This window comes from Pleurodeles waltl, chromosome 3_1, assembly GCF_031143425.1.
Source record: "Pleurodeles waltl isolate 20211129_DDA chromosome 3_1, aPleWal1.hap1.20221129, whole genome shotgun sequence".
NCBI lineage: Eukaryota > Metazoa > Chordata > Amphibia > Caudata > Salamandridae > Pleurodeles > Pleurodeles waltl.
In genome coordinates this window covers 1,469,512,545-1,469,536,814 of record NC_090440.1, presented here as the reverse complement: position 1 = coordinate 1,469,536,814, position 24,270 = coordinate 1,469,512,545, and the positions used below count along the sequence as shown (strand labels likewise).

Genomic DNA, 24,270 nt, shown 5'->3' with positions numbered 1-24,270 from the left:
AAAAAGCATGATTAATAAAGATCCATTCAGCGCCACTTGCAGAATGTGAATTCACTGCCCCCGTCGTGTCAAGAGCCTGGGATCCCATCCCCCTCTTGTCACACTTGGTAATTCATTCACCCACAGACAGGCACGAGACAGGAGGCAGGCCATATGGGAGCCTCATCTTACAGGGGGCGGGGCAGGGAGGTCCCATGAGAGAGTGCGGCACTAGGCCTCAACATGTGAATGTACAGCAAACACACCTCCATGAGTAAATGCAGCTATCACTTGCACCCTGCTATTAGAAATTACAACTGTGATAATGCAATGATTATATTTGCAAGAATTGCTACACACTCGCGAATCCGTTTAACTATGCGCTAAGCGATTCTATAGGTGTCGATGTGGTGCCTTTTAAAGTCAATCAGTAAACACATATAATTGTGCTGAAAGGACCTTGAACGAACACGTTCAGTTTTACAAAACATCCCCGAGAGAGGTGCATACGCTAGTCGGCAGGCAGCCTTGGTGGATTGAACGCTCACCCCTGAGTCATGCGATGAATTTCAGTTCTCCGGTTTGACTCCATCCTTGGGAAAGTACACAAACTGGGTACCATGAAGAGGGCATAATAACAACCCCTGTAATTTACAGTGCTCAGAATTGCCGTATGAAGCTTGTTAGGCAGGTTAAACTCTCCCAGTCAGGATCCGACCGATGTATCCCAAACATTCTGTGGGTAATCCCGAGGTCCATCAATGGACTTCGACTCTCGTTACTGTCCCGTGTCTGTGGTGTAGCTTTTTGGAAATTATGCCAGTCAGCCAGCAACACTGATAGACGGAAGGTGAAAGTGGTATTCTGTTCTAAATAGCATCGGCAGACTTAAATTAGGCCATATGGCAAAATTGTCATTTTTTGCTGCGAATAGTTGGGAAGGTAAATGGAAGTGCTTTATGTATATACGCGGCCACTGGAATAATGGGGCAGGAGAAAACCAAATTATTCTGCAAGGTAGACTAAATTATGTAGCAACAAAAGGCTAATTATTCTGCATACTGCAACACATTTTTGATAGTATTACTTCATAATTGTGTCATTTATACACACAGTAACACTGTCTGGGCAAATATTTTACCTTATTAGTACCAGTTTTACACCCAAATAAAGCAACAAGCAATTGAAAGATGACCAGTCTACCTTTGCAAAGGGCTTTCCACTGTGTGGGGACACATGTAGCCAAAGATTCAGGAATTGTTCACCCGTTTAGTCTTGGAACGATTTGTTTTTGGTTACAATCTGCATATAATGCAGCAGATGATGGATTATGTGGCACATTTGGAAAACCCAATATTATGTGAACGATGCCGCAGCCACAAAATTACTTAATTCCAGTGGCCTGGGAATATGTAATGGCAGTTGGCGGAGAGAGGGGTTAAGCATAGGTCTCGCAAGCTGAGGTAAAGAAGAGGGTAACATGATTACAAATTAGTTGTGTGTTACACAGAATAGTGATCTCACAGACTTGACAAATGCAGTGCTCCAGGACACGATGGGCGCTCGCCTTGTTGACTGGAGTTCGCATGAAGCCTATAAATCACGTGCGATTTGCATTTTTCTAGTGTGGACCGTGCTTCTGGAAGGACATTGTTCTGTGTCCAGTCCCATCAGTTTATCCATTCACTGGAGGCATGGACAGCTCCGGCTCCGCCGTTTCAAAGACTCCATCCCTGGCACTGCAGACTCGAGGGTGGGCAACAGGCACTACTGTGCTGGCACCTGCTGCAAGGCATGTGCGAAGTACAGCAGCACACGAAACAGACTTGCCTGGGCAGATAAAATATATGAATAGCCGGTGTGGAGCCTAAATAAACAGCGACTTCCTTTTTTATGCAAAGCACACACATTTCGGAAAATGAGGCAGATTTGTGAACTCGCTAAATTGGGATTCGGGCTCGCTAAGAACAACGAAAAGATTAAACTAGCATATAATGTGGCAAGCTTCCATGCCACATATAACACTCAGAAAATACAAATTAACTTGCTGAAAAAACGTTGCAATAAATAAATCGACGCATTCAATACTTTTTTAATGTAACTGTTCGTCTCCCAGTTCTTTCTAGCTATTCTCTTTTTGGTTCTGTGTTCGGTGTAATTGTTCGTGGATATGTGGACGGTGCATAAGTATGCCCACCAAAGTGTTCTTCTTTGAACTGCGGACTTTTCTGTTTTTCTAGAAAACTAATCGTAATAAAGGCCCGTTAGTCTAAGAGTTGCGAGAATGCAATATGATATTCGTCGTCTACTGTTATTTTAACACAGAATAAACTACTTTGAAACTGGAAATTGAAAACCACATGTTCAGTTTTGATTGTCCTTCTAATCCACTCGCTCCTCCTAGTCTGCGAAACGGAAAAGGGACAGCGCCTTCCATCTATAGGCTGCATTAACCTTATTCTCGCCTACAGGTGCCGCTGTTCAGTACCTTAAAGAGAATTTCAACATTTAGAAGCAGTTTCTCCTCATGCGTTTCCCACCCATTTCAAGAACATGCTGCAGAGGTCAATTGGTTCCATTTTTTTTGGTTTGGTCTTTTCCTTGAATTGCTCTAAATGTCAACGTCTGTTGCAAAACATCCTATCAATTCAATATGCATTCTTAAAGCTCACAGCACTATCCAAACCAACAAACTCCGAACTCTGGTAAGATGGTTCGGTCACTCGTCTTCCACAGAGGAGCTAAAAGTGCACTCTTTTTATTCAAAAGGTGAACGTTAGCATTCAAAAACTCAAAATCAAACAGTGGAGCCTGGAAACCAGTGGACTACAGGAGAAAGCAGGGTTTGGTCTGGAGCCTACAAAATTGTTTTATTTATATGTTTTTATATTGCACGTTTTAGAGCGTCGGAGAGCTTTAAGAGCACAGGAGAACGTATTCAAATTGAACTGGACCATGCATAGAAAACAGAAGACCTATGCAGTTATCTGTGCTGTTGGTTTGAACTCGATTCATTCAACTCTCACCTTCGTCACACTTCCAGAATGAGTACCATTGAGATGGGTATAGCAACACCTGCCATTTTATGCAATTGAAAGGTGCACTTCTGTGTCAGCAAGGGCGACATAGCACAATTAGCAAAGGACCCAAAACTAATGTGTGAACGGCTTTGAATATTATAGGCCTGTGCAATTGGGTGACAAAACTGCACTAAACCAAGAAGGAATTCATAATTTTCTACTAACACCACCCCCTTCACAACGTTTAAAATCAAAACCCACTTGAGCCACCAACACCACCTCATGGGACCTACTGATCCTACCTTCTTACCCAGCCTAACTATTCACTCTCCTCACTTAGCAGTCCTCCTAAGCAGTCCATGACCTACTAGCCCATCTTCTCTGAACCTACACTGACTGAGGTCCTTCTTTCAGGTTCGACTTTCCATCTCCTGAACTTAATACCCTTCACCTCCTGGCTGCAGCTTCTCAGACATACAGTCCTCCTCCTCTCCCCAGACACACAGGTCCTTACTATTACAGATTTCCATCTTGTGGACTTATCAGTCCTCATTCTCTAGCTATATCTACCAGTCCTCCTACAGGTCCCTGACAGTCTAACTTTTAATCTCATGGACCCACAGGCCGCCCTTCACTACCTGAAGCTACCAATCCATCCTTTCTTACCCGGACCTATTGCACCTTCATCTCACCCTGGACCTAGAGGTCCAACTTTTCATCTTGTGGACTTATCATTCCTTCTTCACCTTTTCACCTTTTGGTCCCCCTCCTCTTCCTGGACTTAAAAATCTCTACCAGTACACATTTCCATCACATGGACCCACTAGTCTTCATTTGCCTTCTCTGCTCTACTTTTGAAGGCATCCTATATGATCCAGACCCACCAGTCCTCCTGAGTGCCCTGATTACCCAGCTGTCCAAACTCCTCAGGTGTTTTGTCCACTCTGAAAAAAGTGTTGTCACCCATTCAATTCCAAACCAAAGCAACCTAAAATAACAATGACGTTCTCTAACCCATTCTTGATTGACCCTGTTTTGATGTGTCACATAAGCACAGTTTAGAGAAATTTATGACACATTTAAGTTGCCACAATAAAGAGTCATAAAAACACAAAACTTAGGCCCACATCTATACTTTTTTAGTGCCGCATTTGTGTCATTTTGTGATGCAAAAGCGCCGCTTTTACATCACAAAATGACGCAAATGCAGCACTAAAAAAAGTATTAATAAGGGCCCTAATTAGCAAGGAAGATAGCCCCCACTTAAGAAGGCTTTAGAAGTTAGAATGGCTTATTTCCACCCACCAAGCATCCACATCCCATGTATTCACCCACAAAATGGGCAAGGTATGAGCTCTCCATCCACTTTTAAAAAAAACAGTTGTGTGATTTGGCAAATAAATAAAAAATATGCTGCATCATTTTGAAGGCCTGTACATGCATGGCTTGCATACCTACAAATTGGCTCAGTTTTTTTATTTAGCCATGCTGCACAGCTAGGTTTGCCACCTGGCTGTTTTTTTAACAGCATGGTCAGTGTTCATTGTTATCAAGGCTGGTAGAAAAACTAGGTAAGTCACTTAAAGTTGTGTTATTTCCTAATATCAGTACATATTTTAAACAGCAAATATACTAACACATTGTAGGGCTGCTTTATTGATTCCTGATTGATAAATAAAGTAAATAAAGACAGAAATACTGTTTTAAAAATGAATACAGATGAATTTAGATGGCCAGTATTTCTCAATGAGGAATATGGGAATCCAGTTTACAGTATCGAAGATGCTGCACAGCACGACTAAATGGTGGTAAAAAAAGCTACAGCCCACAAGAGGGGGATCTATTGGCTTTTGTGTTTTTTTGCAGTTTTATATGGCGGGAACACGACCAGAAGGTATTGGAGCGCTTTACATGAGCACCAGCTACATTACACAAGACACACTCATTTTTGAGGCATGGGGAGATTAAGTGATTTTCTCAGAAACCAGGGATATTGAGCCGACATCCGAGACTTCAACCTGGTTCCAAAACTCCAGAGCAGCTCTGGCTGTTACACCACATCCTCTTCAGTGTTTTTTTTTTTTAAATAATGCTAAGCCAGTTTGGAGTCTTGGCATAGGCTCAAAAACTTGAGATTCTAGGTAAATCACTTAATCTCCCAGTGCCTACCAAAAATGAATGAGTCCTTGTGTAACCTAATTGGTGGTCAGGTGGGTCAGGTAAAGCGTTTCAGTGCCTTCGGTCAAGTTCACACTATATAAAAATACAAAAAATGCAGTGTAAACGTCATCAGAACGGGGAGCGCAACCCGTTTCTTACCACGCCCTGGTCGTGGTTTTCAGCAAGCAGGATAACTGTTTAAAAAAAAAAAGGCTCCGTTTTATGTACCGGCCTGCTAGAGATGCTTATCTACAAAACGAAAATATATATATTTTTTAATGTTTTGGGTTGTGCTACGCCAGCTGCAGGAGAATAACAGGAGGAGGTTAGAAACAAAAAAACGTTGGGCTATTGTGCTCGGCGCCGGGGACTCCCCGGACAGACGTCAATACCCGCACGCGGCTGGCAGCAGGGGCGGGCGCATGCGCACTGCACAAACGTCCCATGTTTAAAAGAGGGCGGAATACCCGGGCTCGGGCACAAGTTCGGAGCAGCTCAAGGCACACGGAGTTCATAAAGCGGCAGCGCGCGAAGCACAGAGTGGCTTGCACTGCAGGCGCGAGGAGCTGGTGTCACACTTAACGGCAGCGCGAGCTTTTGGGCAAGTGCAGGATCCCACCCGAGTATTCACCATGGATAACATAGAAGTAAGTGGAGTTTCATAACCATATTGACTGTGCCCCTGGAGGAGGACACTAGCGTATTGACTGTAATATTTTTACAGCGCATCGCTGCCTTAAACGGGACTCAATGCGCACGTAATGCGGCAAGGAGGGCACTATACCCTGCCCACTTGCAGTGCTGCTCTTTTGCGTTTTATGAAGCACGTGGGTAGGTCCTTCCCGTGTGATTTAGGAAGTCTTATGCGACTTTAAAGTTGCGTGCGTTCGTCTTCATGCTGTATTTCGGTTGTGCCCCCTGAAACCGCCTAAATTTAGATTTTTAGAGTTGTTATTACTTTGTACCTCCAGTCTGTCAAGAGCCAGAAGATATGATTTGGGGTGGGAGCAAATCCATAACTCTTCATTGTGTATGGTGTGCAGATGGTTGTGTTTTTAATGTGATGGATAGATAGCCACGCCTTTTGGTGTAGGTTGGGTTACTGTAAATAACTGTAGTGCAGTTGGATTACTGCATCCCCTGCAATAATCTGCCTTTGACCGCACAGACAAGCGGTTTGAATCCTGGGGGCTGCGCTCAAACTCTCCTTTTTCTAAAGCTGATCACATTTGTAACAGTTAGGTAGGAATAAACATCTGTTTGTCAGCGGCATGATACCCCCGGTTTGTGAGGTGTACCAATACACACGTGCACACTCACAGTTGCCGAGGAATGGGATAACGAGGAAGTGTGTGCAAAGCTAGGAGTGTGGAACTTGCACTGGGTGGTACGCTTGGAAACTGCGGAGATATTGGTCTTTCGGTGTAGCGATTCTCAAAAGCTTGTGTGAAGTGCGTGCGCGCCCGTGACAACCAGATTCGGAGGAAAGGGCAGCACCTGGCAGGAGGGGGCAAGTGAAGTTGTGGGTAGTTTTACATTTTAGTGTTGATTTTGTAGGATGTGTGTTTTCTTTGTGTTGTGTGCAGCACACCTGTTCAGTGGGGTGGGCGAAGAATCGGGGATTATTTAGTAAGGTTTTCCGAGCTTGAAACATAAAGTCAATTTTCTGACATTTTAAAACCCCGCTGGTACAGTGCAGAAGTGCGCGAAGCAAGCGCCTGGACAGTCGTTAGCACACATACCTCATGTTTTTAAGTAAAAGGGTGCCCTCATCCCAACCCCATTCCTGTAAGGTCCCTTTGCGCCCAACACCTTAGGTCTGGCCGAATAAAATGCCCTCTTAAGGTCCACTAGCAGCATCACGTCTCCTCTCATCTCTTTCATTTGTTCACCACCCGCTCGAGTTCCTCTTTTTTAAATTTCCCTCACGATTCGTTGTAACGCCACACCCCTTTGGTGCAGGTGCCTGCATCATTCTGGCAAGAGATGTACCATTTGGTGAAGTATGTTTTTTGCTAGTGTTTTATTCTGCTTTTGACTGGGGCTCAGAGTGTGCCCTGAAACACCATGCTCGGGGTTCTGTGAAGGTGTGGTGGTAGGGCTTTCCTGACTGCAGCCTGTCGGCCGTTTTATAAAGAGGCCCGGGTTTCCCCAGTGCCTAAGCCTGCTCCCAGCGGTGACCTGTGACCCCGGCAGCTAGCCCCCCCCCCCCCCCCCCCGGGCGGGGGCACCAGGACAGCTTTAATAAGCAGGGGTCACCTCAATTTTCGGAGCAGACTCCACCCGGCCCCCCAAATCCCGTCAGATAAATTGAAAGTCCCACACAGAGTGGAGAGCTTGTTGTACTCGCTGATTTAACGTGTATCCAGTCTCTAAGCGAGGGGAGTGGTGTGTATGTGTTTATTTGGGGAGGGGTGTGTGACATGCACTATGCGGCCTCCATTGCCCAAGACCATATATTCTACACGTAGAGCTGCAGATCACCAACAGGTTGCTGGTTTCGGGAAAGTAGTCTGTAAGCAGATATACACGCCCATATACAACCAGTAGCCAACATTTGCATAGACTAAAGTTTGATTTTTTTAAAGTACCAAAGACGTTAAAGGAATGCCATAGCTGTGCAGGGTGGAGCCACCCGCGTTTTTGTGCATTGATCGCCCTACGGTTGGTGGTTTCCTGAGCTTGGCCACCAGTTCGCAACCCTCAGTTGGCTGTGGTTTGCACTTTCACACTTCCTTCTTTCCCCCCATTGGTGAAGTAAACCCGGTGTGGAGCATAACTTCAGGTGTGGGGGAGGGGAATTTCAGAAACTAGTGTAAATGGTATTGCTTGCTTTTGAAAAGTAGATCATCGCGCCTCTAAAACTGTATACGCTGGGAGAAAAAATTGAGCAAGAATGACTTTCAATGTGATACATCGGCAACGTTGCAAAAATAAGTCTGTTTAAAGGATTTCATAAAACACTCAACTTTTAGACGCGAGACTATGGTCTTAATTGTAATCACAACCCTACAATATTAGTAGAACAAAGAAAAACACCTACGCGATAGGAACAGTGATACAATTGTTTGGTTATGAGTATTGCACATGTAGTTCTGTATTAACTCTGGGAGTTAGGGGACCGTAGATTTTAAACATGATTATTCAATTTGACACTCTCCCACTTACTCGTGCAATAACTTTGATTCAAGATTTTAGAGTATAGGATTTAATACTTTGTGCTTTGTGTCAGACAGATGAACTCATCATCAACATACCCCATGATTACATGGATAACTCCACAGACGGATTGGGTTCGGGTGACATGGATTATCTGGAGGAGCCATGCTTCAAGAACAACAATTTCAACCGGATATTCTTGCCAACAATGTACTCTATCATCTTCCTAATGGGAATCATTGGCAACGGGCTGGTTGTCCTTGTTATGGGCTACCAGAAGAAGTCAAGGACAATGACCGACAAGTACCGGCTGCACCTGTCGGTGGCCGATCTGCTGTTTGTTTTCACCTTGCCCTTCTGGTCCGTAGATGCTGTGATAGGCTGGTATCTGAAAGAGTTTCTCTGCAAAGCTGTTCACGTCATCTACACAGTCAACCTCTACAGCAGCGTCCTGATCCTAGCCTTTATAAGCTTAGATCGCTACTTGGCCATAGTCCATGCCACCAACAGCCAAGGCACAAGGAAGCTGTTGGCTGAGAAGGTGGTGTATGCTGGGGTCTGGTTGCCGGCTGTGCTCCTGACCGTGCCTGACTTCATATTTGCCAGTGTTAGTCTGGAAGAAGGCACCTACGAGTGCAACCACATCTATCCCTATGAGTCGCACCAGCAGTGGACCGTTGGATTTAGGTTTGTGCACCTCACCGTAGGGTTTGTTCTGCCAGGCCTAGTCATCTTGATTTGCTACTGCATTATAATTTCCAAGCTGTCCCACTCCAAAGGCCACCAGAAGCGCAAAGCATTGAAGACTACAGTGATTCTCATCCTCACTTTCTTCACCTGCTGGTTGCCCTACTACATCACCCTCAGCATAGACACCTTCATTCGACTGGGCGTGATCAAGAACATTACATGTGATTTCGAGATCACCCTGCATACGTGGATCTCAGTCACTGAAGCCTTGGCCTTCTTCCACTGCTGCCTGAACCCCATCCTCTACGCCTTCCTCGGGGCCAAATTCAAGAGCACCGCTCAGAACGCTCTCACCACCGTGAGCAGAGGATCTAGTCTCAAAATACTCTCGAAAAAGCGAGCAGGACATTCGTCAGTTTCGACAGAGTCCGAATCGTCGAGTTTCCATTCCAGTTAACAGTGTTGCACTGCATAGGACTGTGTTACTTCTGGATTGCACGTTTATGAGTGACAAACAGAGACTGGTCACTGTGTACAGTGTTTTGTACATAGCTGGACTTCATGTTGAGCATACTTCAGTTGCTAATGTAAATATGAGTTATTTATATAAGTATGTTTGGTGTCAGTCGACCTAGGGGCCTAGGCAGGGCCTATGGACCAATGACTGGGTCATGTATGTCAATATTTTTTTCAGATTCTGATGCCAACCGACCTCTGCTTTAGTAACGTACACTGTATTCATAGCAAGTGCTGCACAGATCCACATCTTCTGTCTTCTCTGTTGCAATCTCCTTGTTTCAAATCACACCTAGGGTCTCAGTTTCTCACTACAGTCGGAATGGTATACTCACCTCCTGTAAATTATGGCACTTATAACCAAAGTCTGTTTCACTCGGTGCTTTTTTACTGTTCAGTTTTCAGTCTGGGGTCTGCTAAATAGCAATGCTGAATGTTATTTGTGTCTATAATATCTTTGTGATACTATGTTTGTTAATAAAAAAAAACTCGAATCTATTTTTGGAGTTTTCTGTTTTCATGCCTAATGTCAAGGGACAGATCCTAAGCTCATACGGCAACCTGACAGGTTACGGGTCTGCTGCAAAGGTATGTGTGTGTATTCTGCAAGCCAAATTTACCAATCTGACAGACATTCACTCTACCCAGTTCGATAAAGGAGTACTGCTGAGTTGGACTAATTTTATCACTCTGTATTTCACACCGCTGTAAGGATGCCAGATTGGCACTAGGTTCTATAATAATAATACACTATGATGATATGCCAGTTTAATAACTGTAGCAAGCACCGTATAACAGAGTGTCTTAGTTCCACGCACAGAATGCCGAAACGTAAGTGGTCAGAAGGAACTTTAGTTCCAATTCTGTACAATGTATTGTATTCTTTGAAGTCTTGCACTATAAGTGAATTTGTGTGATGATCACGAGTTTTGAAAATTAGTGCTTTGTTTAAAAGCAAGTTTTCTGCAGGGACATTCTCTGGTGTCACTTGACAACAGCTGTCAGGCATGACTGAGAAGACCACCATTGTCGGTGTTTCTTTCAGTTCATAAGCAGGCTTCATCTGACTGTATTTTAGGGCACATGTACTTAACGTTCACACAAGCAAAGTTACTGCTCTGCGCTGCATTGCATGAAAGGAAGAGAGCAGAAACGGTCCATATTCACAAAGACATAGAGCATTTCTGCTCTCTCCTTGTGCTGGCGTACTGAATGCAGCATAGCACCAAAGCAGGCCCCGTTGCACCACAGTGCAAGGGTAGCTGCGCTACAGGGAGGATTGTTTTTGTGCATCAAGGGACACCTTCCTGCACCTTCCTCCACCCATGGAACGCCTCCTAAGTTAAAATTTAATGTAAAGAGGTGCAAGCAATTGCCTTGCGTTACATTTCTTTACAGAACCACGCAAACCAGGCCTTGCATGGCTTTGTAAATCTTACTGAAACTTCTGCATTGTCCTTGTGTCATCTTTTGTGATGCAAGAATAGTGCAAAGGCTTCATAAATATGTATGTCTGTTCGGTCCCTACTTAAAACTAGGGCCCAGGTTTACAAAGATGTTGTGGAATGACGAGTAACACCCCAAAGGGTGCGTTACATGACAGGCATAGAGCTGGAAAACACCACATTTACAGAGACTGACACTCTCCTCTTCCGTCCCCAGTGCTGGTGCACAATCAGGCAGCTGAGCATCACACACATACATTTTCACCATAGTGCAAGGGTGTGTGCGCGAGTCTTCCTAAGGTTTTGTAGAAGGGTACCCTTCCCGTACAAAATACTATGCTTAGACTAACTAAAACCTTTCCCATTTGTGCAGCAAACATGCAAAGTGGGAACATTTAGGAGAAATAAAAGCTTTTCTTCTTTTAACAGGTGTTTCAAAGTGGTGCTATGTTTTGGTGCAAAACCCGTGCACTGTTAGTAGATGGGGTTTGCATCAACCACCATGGGTGGCTGCATGGGAATGTCCCCTTAATGCAGAGGAACATAAAGTATCTATTTGCACTGGTTTGCGTTACTTTCAGGCAGATTTCCAGTGCAGAACAAGTTTTGCGTTGGGAAGCACATTTTTGAAAAAAGTGTGCTGGTTTGAGTCACTTTTGTGACGCAAACCTTGCACAAAATATTTGTACACCTAGGCTGAGCTCTCTAATTTAGTATTTAATTGGATTTATTTCAAAATTGTACCTCACATTTTTCAGACATAATTAATGTTTGTGTACTGGGTGTTGAAGAGAAACACACCACTGGCGCTAAATACACCTGTAAGCAATTGATAGTTTCTATTTTTAAAACTTGATTGTTTCAAAGCTCTTAGTTTCTGTTCAGGCTTGGAATCCAGTGCTTGCAAAAAGAGACACTTCGACTAGGTGGTCATGAAAAAGTGGACTCTGGCCCTGAAGGATGGCCTGGAAACCAACATCGACTCAGGCAAAAAACATTCAAACCAGGTCTACACAGCAAGATGCCTCAATTAGAATATACATTTGTGTGTGTTTGTGTGTGTGGGCGGGGGGTGTCATTTGAGTACTATGGTTAGTATGGGTAAGAATAGCGCTCATTTAAACCCCAGGAATCAATTTAGTTAGTTGTGCGCTAAAAGAATAGTCAAGGTGTAATGAAATTGTTCACGGACTGCACTTTTAAAAACAATGGCGGTAAAAATATGGTCAAAAGACTAGGTGTTACACTAGGCCTCCCCCTTTAATGGAGGCCCAAGGCCCAGCATGTGCTAGTCTAAACCTGCACTGTATGGAGAGAGCTTCACAAGGGCTATACATACACTAGTACCAGGAGACAGGCCAACAGTTAATTGCTTTAAAAGCGTTATTCGCCAATTAATTCAATGGTAGCCTTCACTTTAGCTTGGCAAAGGTAGTGTTTTTCAGAGGAAAAGAGGAAGAAGCTGAGACAATGAGTAAAGCGTCTCTACAAAAATAGAACAGTCCTGTTTTCTTCAAACCGGTACATGAAACAGAGGGGGGATCCAGCCGATTGACAGTACTTGTATTATTCACCATCATGTGCTTCACTTTGTGCTCGCATGAAGCATTTACATTATGAAGTGAGTTTAATTGCCTATAACTGCTTCTTAAGACAAAGTGCCAAACCACTCAACGTATATTACGTTTAGGTTAGCATTTTATTTTCTGACCTCCCAAACCCCTCATGGTGTCTGTTTCTTATTTGGAAAAGATGTGCCCTAATATGGGTGCACTGCTCCAACAACATTGCCATCGTTACTTGTGTGCAGTGGAATGCCTGCAAGCACCCCTAGTTTGTGTAGATATGGACGTTGGAAGAATCACGTTTTAGATTAAAATCACATGGGAAAACCAACACCAAATCTATTCCAAGATAACTGCGTTCTTCCCCCTGCTGATTGCCCACCCCATCCAGACTTTTCAATCGAGCACCTTACTGTGCCATATATGCCACTCACATTGCTTTTCTAAAAATTACTCGAGGGTTGGTCTGTATTTCTTTGTGATATTCTGATATCAGCTCGTTTTCTATCTAGCAGTGTTTTACTTCCTTTGGTGTGTGAGCCACTTGATAGGCTATGCCAGCCTGCTCTTTCAACAGAAGATAGGCCACAGCACCACTACTCAGTCGCATGAAACTAAAGGAGCAGCGAGGAAAACAACATACTCCCCACTCTGAGCCATATCCGAAATAGTACTAAGCGGACAAATTATGCAAGCCTCTTCCTCCTTCTGGGTGGGGGCAGGGTTCTGGGGGTTGCTATCTTTTCTTCCTTCCATTTCTTATTTCTGCCCTTTTCCATATATTCATACATCTTTCCATCCATCCAATCACCCTTTCTGATCTCCACTCTTCTGTCTTTCCCATCTCTCCTATCAAATCATCCTTTTCTGGGTTTTTTACCTCCCCCCGTCCCTTCATCCATTTATTCAACCGTCACCCACCCTTCTTTGTTCCATCTCTGCAGCCTCTCATATCCTCGTCATCATTCCTGCTCTACATTCTTCTCCAAATGCATCCTTCTCTTCATCTTCCTTCCATCATTCTCTACATCCCTTTTCCATGAATCCACCTGTCTACCCTTCTCTTCTTCCACCAGTTATCCTTCTAGCCATCCACTCATTCAACCATTCATATATCCATCCTTCTCCTACCCTTCCAGTCTACTGTTCATCTGCCCATACATCCACTCTCCATCCTTTCCTCCATTCTTCCCTGTATCCGCCCCCACCCCATCCTTCTTTTTGTGCTATTCTGTTCCATTCATTTCCACCGTTCCCACCCACAGCTCCTCTATTGTCTTGCAGTTGTGTTATGGGCTTTTGTCTGGGGACCTGCATTTATAAATACCAATTTAAATGCTTTATTTCACGCACACAGATCCCTCCACTCAAGCTGTAAAAGTAGAGTGCTCATCACACCCTTGGGTATAAAACGCACCCCTCTTCGGGGAAGTTAACATTTTATTTACTTATAGGGAATTGTATCTTCTTCAAAGATGGAACATGAAGATCATAATATCTTTGAGGACACGCTGCACGGCAGCCCAAGGGTAGGTTGTAGGGGCAAAGCTACAACAAGCAACTGTTTTCTGCGCAGCTGTGATATCACTGCAGTCCAAACCGAAGGAGAAATCAAAAGGGCAGCGGCAAAGAGGACTGTTGAATCCAAGTAGACACACGGGTATAAGAAAGATGTGTCTTTATTCCATAACAGCACAGTACATCTTCTCCACATCCTCTCCAACGTACAGCATAACATACAAATGATTACATTCCATCCTACAGAATACCCCTACATTCCCCCCCCAACATTCCTTTCCACATTTCACTTTCCTCATTCCAAATACCAACATACAACATATTTCCCTTCTTTAACAAAATATAAAAAATGCACAAATTAATGCAGATAAAACTATGTACAAGACAAAATTATAGATTTGAAACAAAATCTTTGAATTTGAGCAATTATACATTTGAAACAAAATCTTTGAATTTGAGCGGCTTGCGTTTTGTTCTTGCATCAGACTTCACAGGTGATGCCATAGAACCATTATCTGGCACACCCCCAACATCAACATCACCCTGACAGGATAATTCATCACTCCGTACATCTTCCTAATTAATCTGTTCATGACATACATTTCCAACCCCACAACCTGTTGAGGTTTCGGCAGAGAGTATTCCAACACCTTTCCCAGCTTTAGGAACACAACTATAATACATATCGCCTTCCAAACCTTCTTTATCCAAACACACCAATTCACTTTTGCCTACATCCCCACAACACTTTGCAACTCTACTCACATTCCACACTTTCCCATCCTGAGTAACAACACTCTTGTTATACACTTTAATCACCTTCAAAGCTCTTCGTAACTTTGACGTCCCCTTCCTCACAAATCCTGGTTTACGAACTCTGACCCAATCACCCACCTGAACCTCAGACTCTTACTCTTCACTTGCTATCATAGGTTTCTTTGAATATTCTCTGCTTCTCTCTGACTCTCTCTCTGACCTCTTCCGAACACACATTTTCCCACTCTTTGTTTAGTCTTTTCTTAAACCACCAAGGACATAACTTAGACACAGGATGTTTTCCCTTAAGTAACCTAAAAGGGCTAACTTCAGTAGTACTTTGCAGCGTTATACGATAGTGCCATAACTTTTCCCTTAACTTCTCCTTCCATTGTCCTCCAAAACTACGTGCCAATGCAGTCCTTTCTTTGAGCACACGGTTGAATCTCTCCACTTGACCATTCCCTTGTGGCTCATAGAGAGGAGTGGTAACATGATTGATATTACAATACCTAAAAAAACTTTTCATTTCTCTTGACACCAATCAATCAATCAATGCATTTATAGAGCGCGCTACTCACCCGAGAGGGTCTCAAGGCGCTGGGGAGGGGGGGTGGGTTACTGCTGCTCGAAAAGCCTTGTCTTGACGCGCTTCCTGAAGGCGAGATGGTCCTGGGTAGTTCTTAGGTGTGCGGGGAGGGAGTTCCATACTTTGGCTGCCAGGTAGGTGAAGGATTTTCCTCCTGCGGTGGTTCTGCGGATACGTGGGATGGTGGCGAGGGCGAGGCTGGCTGAGCGAAGCTGACGGGTGGGCGTGTAGAACGAGAGGCGGCTGTTGAGGTATTCGGGGCCCATGTTGTGGAGAGCTTTGTGTGGGTGGGTGAGGAGCCTGAAGGTGATCCTCTTGTTGATGGGGAGCCAGTGCAGGTGTTTCAGGTGGGCGGATATGTGGCTGTGGATGTCGAGGATGAGGCGTGCGGAGGCGTTCTGTATGCGTTGAAGACGTTTCTGTAGCTTTGCGGTGGTCCCTGCGTATAGGGTGTTTCCGTAGTTCAGACGGCTTGTGACGAGGGCATGGGTAACTGTCTTTCTGGTTTCGGCAGGGATCCATCGGAAGATTTTTCGGAGCATGCGTAGGGTGTTGAAGCATGATGACGAGATGGCGTTGACTTGCTTGGTCATAGTGAGGAGGGGGTCCAGGATGAATTCGAGGTTGCGTGCGTGGTCTGAGGGGGTTGGTGCGGTGCCCAGATCCGTGGGCCACCAGGAGTCGTCCCAGGCGGAAGGGGATTGTCCGAGGATGATGACCTCCGTCTTGTCTGAGTTCAGCTTTAGGTGGCTGATCTTCACCCATTCCGCGACGTCTTTCATTCCTTCCTGTAGGTTGATTTTGGCGGTGGTTGGGTCTTTGGTGAGGAAGAGTATCAGCTGGGTGTCGTCGGCGTAGGAGATGATGTTGATGTTGTGTTTGCGTGCGATGTCGGCGAGGGGGCTCATGTAGATATTGAAGAGGGTTGGGCTGAGCGAGGAACCTTGGGGTACGCCGCAGATGATCTCGGTGGGTTCTGAGCGGAAGGGCGGGAGGTAGACTCTTTGGGTTCTGTCAGAGAGGAACGAGATGATCCAGTCAAGGGCCTGTCCTAGGATTCCAGTGGAGCGGAGGTGGGTTATTAGGGTGCGATGGCACACGGTGTCGAAGGCAGCCGAGAGGTCCAGGAGGATGAGGGCGGTTGTTTCTCCGTTGTCCATCAGAGTTCTGATGTCGTCGGTGACTGCGATGAGGGCGGTTTCTGTGCTGTGGTTGGCCCAAAATCCTGATTGGAAAGGGTCGAGCGAGTTGAATTGATATAACCCTTGTGGTGTGATAAACACAGTTAAATGTCTGGAATCCTCTGTAAGTTCAATTTGATGATACGCCGATCTCAAATCCAACATTGAAAAAACGCTTGCTCCTTCTAACATGCTGATCACCTCATTAATATTAGGTAAAGGATGACCATTCACAACGATGTTCGCATTGACTGCCCTCAAGTCAACACACAACCTCAGTGAATTGTCAGCCTTCCGGGCCAACACAATTGGAGACACCCACTCTGACGATTTAATGTCTTCAATCACATTGTTCTTACCCATTTCCAAACAAAATTTGTTTCAAGCAAAATTTCCTAACTTGCCACATTTTTGACACTTCTTCCCAATTGCGGGACACTGGGGAGAACTAGCTAAATGATTCATATTTCCACATCGAAAACACGATAATCTATCAGTTTTATCACACTTGTCCCATTTCCTACTACCCATATTATTCCTGGAACTAAAGCTACTACTTTTACTACCACCCCCCAGTGCTCCAACCATTTCTGAGTCTTTAACCTCAACTTTCTCAGATTCCTGTACAGATTTTACCCATATTTGAGATTGTTCTAGAGCTTTTGCCATGGTAATAACATCTTGCAACTTAGGATCACCCATTACCCACAACTGTTCTTGTACCTTCTTACTTTTAACATGCACAATAATCTGATCATGTATCATCTCATCAGACATTTCACCAAAATTATAATGCAAAGACAGTCCCCGCAATGCAGTTAAATAATTCGTAAAACGTTTCATCAGACTGCTCTACTCTTGTATAAAACTTAAATCTATTCAGAGCTATACTAGAAGTTGGTTTAAACCTATTTTCTAATCTCATTAGCACTTCCTTGAACACATCAACATCCCCATCAGACTGCCCATGGATAGTAACTTGAGGTATAGTCCTGAATACCATTTTTCCTTCTGAACCTAAACAATGCAGTAGAATGTTATTTTTCCATTCTTGGGACATAGTATCATCATCAATTGCCTTCAAATAAGTCAGAAACCCCTCCTTCCATCTTGACCAACGCATGGGTGGATCCCCTTTGGATTGTAAAAACTTTGCAGGTGGTTCAAATTGCATTGTATCCTCTGTTAACCAATAAACAAACACGCACAAAAGTGTCCACCACAGAAATGATGAAGTAAAAAAAAATATATATAGTACTCTTATTTGCACAGTTTGTATCCTAAGACAAGAAGAAAAAGAAGAAAAAAAAACAACAGCAAGGAAACATTCCCTCTACAAAAATGAGCAAGTACAATTGTCACATCACCTGCTTTCCTTGCTGCACTACAAATAACTCATCACAGTAAGTGGAAAGGGTAAACAAAATAGAAGAAAAAAATTGGAAAAGAAAAAAAAACTCAGCTGCAACAGTTTCCTGTAGTCCTACAACACTTTCTATAACAGGAAGCGCTATGACGACAAGAGAAGCAAAAAAGAAAAAAACATCGGATCATCCTTTCTGCAGTCCTACAACACTTTCCATAAGAGGAAGTGCCATGATGACAATAGGAGAAAAAAACATCCTGGAAGGCACCACCGGCGAGGTAAGTTCTCCTTGACAGTTCTCTTAAGTAATAGATCCAAAACAATTGATATAACTGAAGTACGGCAATGCACTAAAGGCATCTCACCAACGCGCAATACATGCAATGGAGCAAGACGTCTTGCGCGCGTGTAACAGATGTCACACACAATAAAGCCACACAGCGCGCGGAGCATCCTGGACAGAAGCACACGACCATATTAACGGTGAAGACGTGTGATTAACTGCTTCCAGAAGGCATCCAAAGCGGTAGAAGAGAATGTCACAAAAATAGTCACACTGTCAAAGCAAGAATAAACGCAAATCATACGAAACCAGATTTCCACATCCAATAAACCGGGTTCAATGGAGCAAAACAGCTCCTCGGTTTGACACCGCGCCTCTGCTGTGTTGAAGTAGCAGGTGTCAGAGCTCGTCGCCAAAATGTTGAATCCAAGTAGACAAAAGGGTATAAGAAAGATGTGTCTTTATTCCATAACAGCACAGTACATCTTCTCCACGTCCTCTCCAACGTACAGCATAACATACAAATGATTACATTCCATCCTACAGAATACCCCTACATTCCACCCCAACATTCCTTTCCACATTCCACTTTCCTCATTCCAAATACCAAAATACAACAAGGACGCCTCAATTTCATGAAACCCTCTCTGCCAGCAAGAATATGCCTGACCACAATGTGATAATGCTTAGGTTGCTCCCAGACCTGAGAATCGCGGAATACATTGTGTCAATGTGGGTTGTTGATTTGCTTTCACCTTCATTGCCCTGAGCTTCTTACTTAGAGCACAACGTTTTGCAGCGTTTGTATGCAGGATAAATCTGAGAACAAAGATGTGGCTATAGACTTTCACGTAAAAGTAGATTTTGAGCAGATTATGGATCTTAAAAAGGTGATAACTGTATGGTTGTGTTAAGGAATTTCCTTCTCAAATTTCTATTTTTCTACGAGTCTTTAAGATTATTTCTTCATCTTCCTTCCTCATCACCATTATTTCTATGATGGGAAGCCCCACTCCTTGTCAGTCCTATCAGCAGCTTTTTTTCTCATCTCCTTCTCCTCAAGATAGAAGGACATTTACGGTTGTGCAACCTACAATGATTTGCCTCCTGGATTTTTCAGCCTGCCTGTGGAGACCCACTGTGATCTATGGGTTTTTGGGATCTAGTTTGCAAGCATATTGGGTTCCACCAGTTACATTTGGAAATTCTCAACTCTGGGTTTCTTGGTGACAGGAGATGGCGGGGGGATTGGCTGGCACCTGTCAGAGTCTGCCTTCGTTCGTTGCCAAGCATCTACAAAAGGAGACTATTAATTTCTCCCAGTGTTTGTTATTTTCTCCAAGTGTTGGGTCATAGCTTTCGCACTTCGCCAGGGCTATTCTGGGTGATATAAAGCCATGGCTTCACCTCTGCCTCACACCCTTACATTGAAGCCGTGTTAGTGTGGGCCACTGCAGCTCTCCAGCTGGTGCATGCAATTTTTGGTTTGAATAGAGAGGGTTATGAAGCAGTCATCTTCACCTAATGTGAAGTGAGTGGGGTCAAACATGTTATAGTGGCTGCTGTCATCTGGGAGGTGTGGTGGGTTTCTAATACTGGAAAGCTGTGTTGGCTGTATTCGCCTCTGCTGTCAGCTATTAACAATGGAGGGCATACATTCTGTTGATCACTCCATCTACGTGTACTGATAGTGTAGCAAAACATGGGTTGTACAGGATTTGATTGTACCTTATGACGGCATGAATGAAAAAAAGATTTAGCGTTAACTCATTTATGCCCCTTGCCTCACTTTATTTGGGTTTGAGTGCTGCTGAACGTGCTTGCAGGGGCAGTCCAGGTCTAGAACCTTCTACAGACATTGTCTCTGGATCAACAGGTCTCTTTGTGTCCATCAACATACATGTGTGGCAGAAACCTTTTCTGAGATCTTGGGTAAATAACGAGCATGGAGGCACAACTTCCTGGGTTCTTTCTCTTCTTGGATGTTCCCTGAATATGAAGAGTACTCCAGTGTCTTCATAATATCAGATCCTATAGACCGTTTAGTGGATAAAGAAGGTTTGTTCCTTCTTTTGGGCTACTTGAGAGACACTCTAGGACTACCATAGTACCCTGTGGATGTTCCCAGTATTTGTTCTGCCTTATTTACTGAAATTTGCTCTCTGGCTCCCACGACGATTCCTTTCATCCTGGTTATGGATGATCCCATGTCAATAATTGAAGGATTTGGACACAACTACCATTCCACATTTCTTTACCTTCCTAATCCATTCTGTTGAGTATCCACATTTCCAGCAGAATGTCCTGCAGATTCGATGCTTTGCAAATTAGCAGGCTGCTTCACAATGGATTTGTAAAATTATTATCCTGTGGTTATTGTTAATAAAAAGGTGGATGGGGCCCTTGTGCAGCTTACTCTGGATAAATATACTTTCACAAGCCCCAACCGCTGCCTCAGCGTCACCTTAGCATCATTATTTTGACACTACGGCTGCACTAAGGTGGCCTTTTCCCCGATCCATATTTACAAAGTGGCGCAACACATGCATGCAACTCACTGACCTCAATCAACAATCAAACAAGAAGAAACCTAGGACATAATTCAATAATTCTTGAACAATAATGTCATCTTCCTTGTTCCCTTGAAAGAGTAGGGTCAAGGTCAAGTGTTCCTAATCTCGAAGATCAAGTTTAAAAGTTGCTAAAACAAAAAAAGTTAACATTTAAAAAGGTTTAACTCATTTGTCAAATCTATTTACTTCAAAATGATAACTCTCCAGAGCATAATTCACCTGATCCTATTGGGACATTTTTTTGTATCATTTGACTTGGAGGACACCTATTGCCACATTGATGCTTCCTTAGTATTGTGATTCTGTCCTCCATCGTTCAGTATGATGGTTGGCGTGAAAACTCCCCAAAAGTGTTTTCCAAGGTTCTGGTTCTGGTGGTGGCAGTGCAGAACCACAAAAAACCACACAAAGGGATTGTTCTTCACCCATATCTCAGTGACAGGCTGATTGTCTCTCCTTCCAAAGCCCAGCTTGTGTTAGATGTAAAGGTGGTGTGTCAAGTAGTGGACATCCTAGGGTTTCTGATCAATTTTGTTAAACACCAGTTGGACTCAGGAACTACAGATCATTGAGGCAAGATTCTACACAGACACAGAGATGGTCGCTTTGCCCTTGCACCATGCAAAGCACATCCAGTCTTATCTAGTATCACTTTTGATCATGCCCTCATTATCTGCTTGGAGATAGGTGCATGAAAAGGAGGATTTGGTGAGATGGAGTTCCCTTTGGAAGGGTAGAGATGTTCACTGGGAGTGATATTGTATTCCTTATGAATTTTCCTTTGGGTTCTTCACTTGATTCTTCAATAGTGTTTGTGGTACTGCTGGAGCATTTTCATCCTTTGTAGGAATCTGTATGGCTTTTGAGGTGGATGGATCTTTGGACCCAGTAAGTGGTGTGGTAGAACCACTAACCCAATTTCAATGCAAACCCAATTAATTTAAACACCATGACCAATGCACCATGAAAGGAAAACTCCATTCAGAAATAAAGTTAAAGTATTATTACAAACACAAACTCAAAGTCATATAGACAATGCAAAACTAAGTTATAAAGATACATAATCACCAGAGGTTACCCAAGGCGACAAAATAAGTTCAAGCGAACTAACATTAACAGAACTAATCACTTAAGAATGACAATACATATCATTAAAAGAAATTTCTGAGCTACAGAAATTAAGCATTGCACCGGGTATGCAATCATCAGTCAATTCAATTTAGCAGATTCTTAATTTTAGCTGGGCACAGAGAAACCCCACAGCTAACCAAATCAGTGAAATGCATGTGTGGGGTGAAACACGTGCGGGCAAAAGACAAAAAGCACAAAAGGGGCAAAAATAATTTGGAAAAAGATAATCTCGGACTATCATTTACTTACTAAGGTGGGCAAAAGATAGGAAAAAAGGGAAAGGGTCAGCATATAAGAAGCTCAACCAAGAGTCTTTGACAGGGGCTAGATAACGGCTCCTAAGTCTCAAAGGTCATCTCATAGGGGCAAAGTCAGAAAGAAAGATACCTCTGCGAAGGGCACAACATTCAGGGTCTCTTCATCAGCAAAGCATCTGGAAATCTGCAAAGCATCTCTTAGCCTATGAACAAAGTCCAACTGATCATTGACATATCCAAATTCATAAAGCACTCTGATTCACCAAAAGTATCAGTCCATGTCACATTAAATTGACATCATCCATAAATAAATGATCAGACGACTCCAAGTTGTAACATACACATTTTATCCCAAGTCTGTCATGAGAACATCTTCCATCTGTGTGACTCCACTCAAGTTTGAAACAATTGTATTAGATGTCAGTCCATGTTCCACAATGTTCTTCTCTCAAGGACACTACGATACCTTCTCTCTATGTCTAAACAATCTGGCATATTACCAAAATCTAGTCTTCTCATGGGAACGTAGTCTGACAGAAAACCCACGGTAAGAAATTAAATTAACGTTTCAAGCACAGTCACGAAATACAAACTTCAACAGGCCTCACTCATGCTAATGCAAGAGAATTACAACAATACATTAAAAGAATATGTTTTAATAAAAAACATATAACATACAAACGTATGCATTCAACATTAATAATAATTCATTAATATGAGTAATTCATTTCATTTTAAACAAAAAGGCAGTGTTAATGCATTTCATCAAATATGACAGAAGAACTTTTCTCTCATTTTTGCACACATTTTTAATTCATTAACCCCTCGGGTGCCTTGGATGTGACGGTTACGTCCTGGGCAGCACCGCTCGGGTGCCCAGGATGTAACCGTTACGTCCAAGTAGGGGCCCTTGGGGGACGTGCTAGCGCTCCTCCCGGGGGCCTCGCAACCACCTCCCCTGGGCAGGGATGGAAGGGGAATCGCTTCCCCTTCCACCCCCATATCCCCTGACCTCCCAGTGGCATCTGATGACGTCAGCGCACAATCGCGTCCTGACTTCATCAGAGGCCTGCCTCTTGAAATGCAAAAGCATTTCTCTTCTGATCACGTGGAGGGGCAGAGAGACGCCTCAAAGGAAAGGAAACGCCTTTCCTTTCCTTTGATGTCTTTCTCAGCATTTCTGCTGCAGAAATGCCCACTAGACACCAGGGATTTTTTTTTTAATATTATGGAATGATAAATGATAACATTTCATTTTTTTTATATGTGGGGAGTGACCCCTTAGGCAGGGGTCGCTCCCCGGGGAGGGCAAAATTACTTTTAGGCCATTTCTGCCCCCCTTGGGGGCAGTTCGGTCTATTTTTATGAGGTTAATCTGCCCCCAAGTGGGGCAGAAACCACTAGACACCAGGGATTTTTTAAATTATATATTATTGAATGAGGTGAGCGGCCCCTTCGGCAAGGGCCGTACCCCAGGGGGGCAAAATATTTTTAGGCCTTTTCTGCCCCCCCGTGGGCAGATCGGCCTCTTTTAATTAGGACGATCTGTCCCCGGGGGTCAGTAACCCCTAAACACCAGGGATATATATATTATTTTGTTTGCTTAATTGTTTTATATGTGGGGAGCAACCCCTTGGGGGCAAATTGTATTTAGGCCATTTCTGCCCCCCTTGGGGGCAGATCTGCCTATTTTTATTAGGCCAATCTGCCCCTAAGGGAGGCAGAAACCACTAGACACCAGGGATTTTTATTTTTTTGTGTCAATTTCACGCAAGAAGCGCCACCCCTTAGGCAAGAGCCATTTCCTTGGAGGGAGGAATTTATTTTAGGCCATTTGGGGTGCCAAGGGGGCAGATCAGCCTTTTTTTATTAGGCAGAAACCACTAGGCACTCGGGATTTTTTTTTGTGCCAGTTTCACGCAAGGGGAGCGACCCCTTAGGCAAGGGTCGCTCCCCTGTGGGAGGCAAATTTATTTTAGGCCACTTCTGCTCCCCTTGGGGGGAGATCAGCCTATTTCTATTAGGTCAATCTGCCCTCGGGCGGGGGGGAGGGAAGAAGCCTCTTAGGCACCAGGGAATGAT

At 43.9% G+C, this 24,270-nt stretch overlaps 1 protein-coding gene across 1 annotated transcript; it reads left to right on the top strand.

Annotated features, from left to right (window-relative positions):
• Positions 1 to 5,611: 5,611 nt before the first annotated feature.
• On the top strand, positions 5,612 to 10,022 carry CXCR4 (C-X-C motif chemokine receptor 4). Its single transcript, XM_069225077.1, has 2 exons — positions 5,612 to 5,806; positions 8,392 to 10,022. The coding sequence occupies exons 1-2, from the start codon at positions 5,792 to 5,794 to the stop codon at positions 9,463 to 9,465; spliced, it is 1,089 nt and encodes a 362-aa protein (XP_069081178.1). The 5' UTR covers positions 5,612 to 5,791; the 3' UTR covers positions 9,466 to 10,022.
• Positions 10,023 to 24,270: the final 14,248 nt, after the last annotated feature.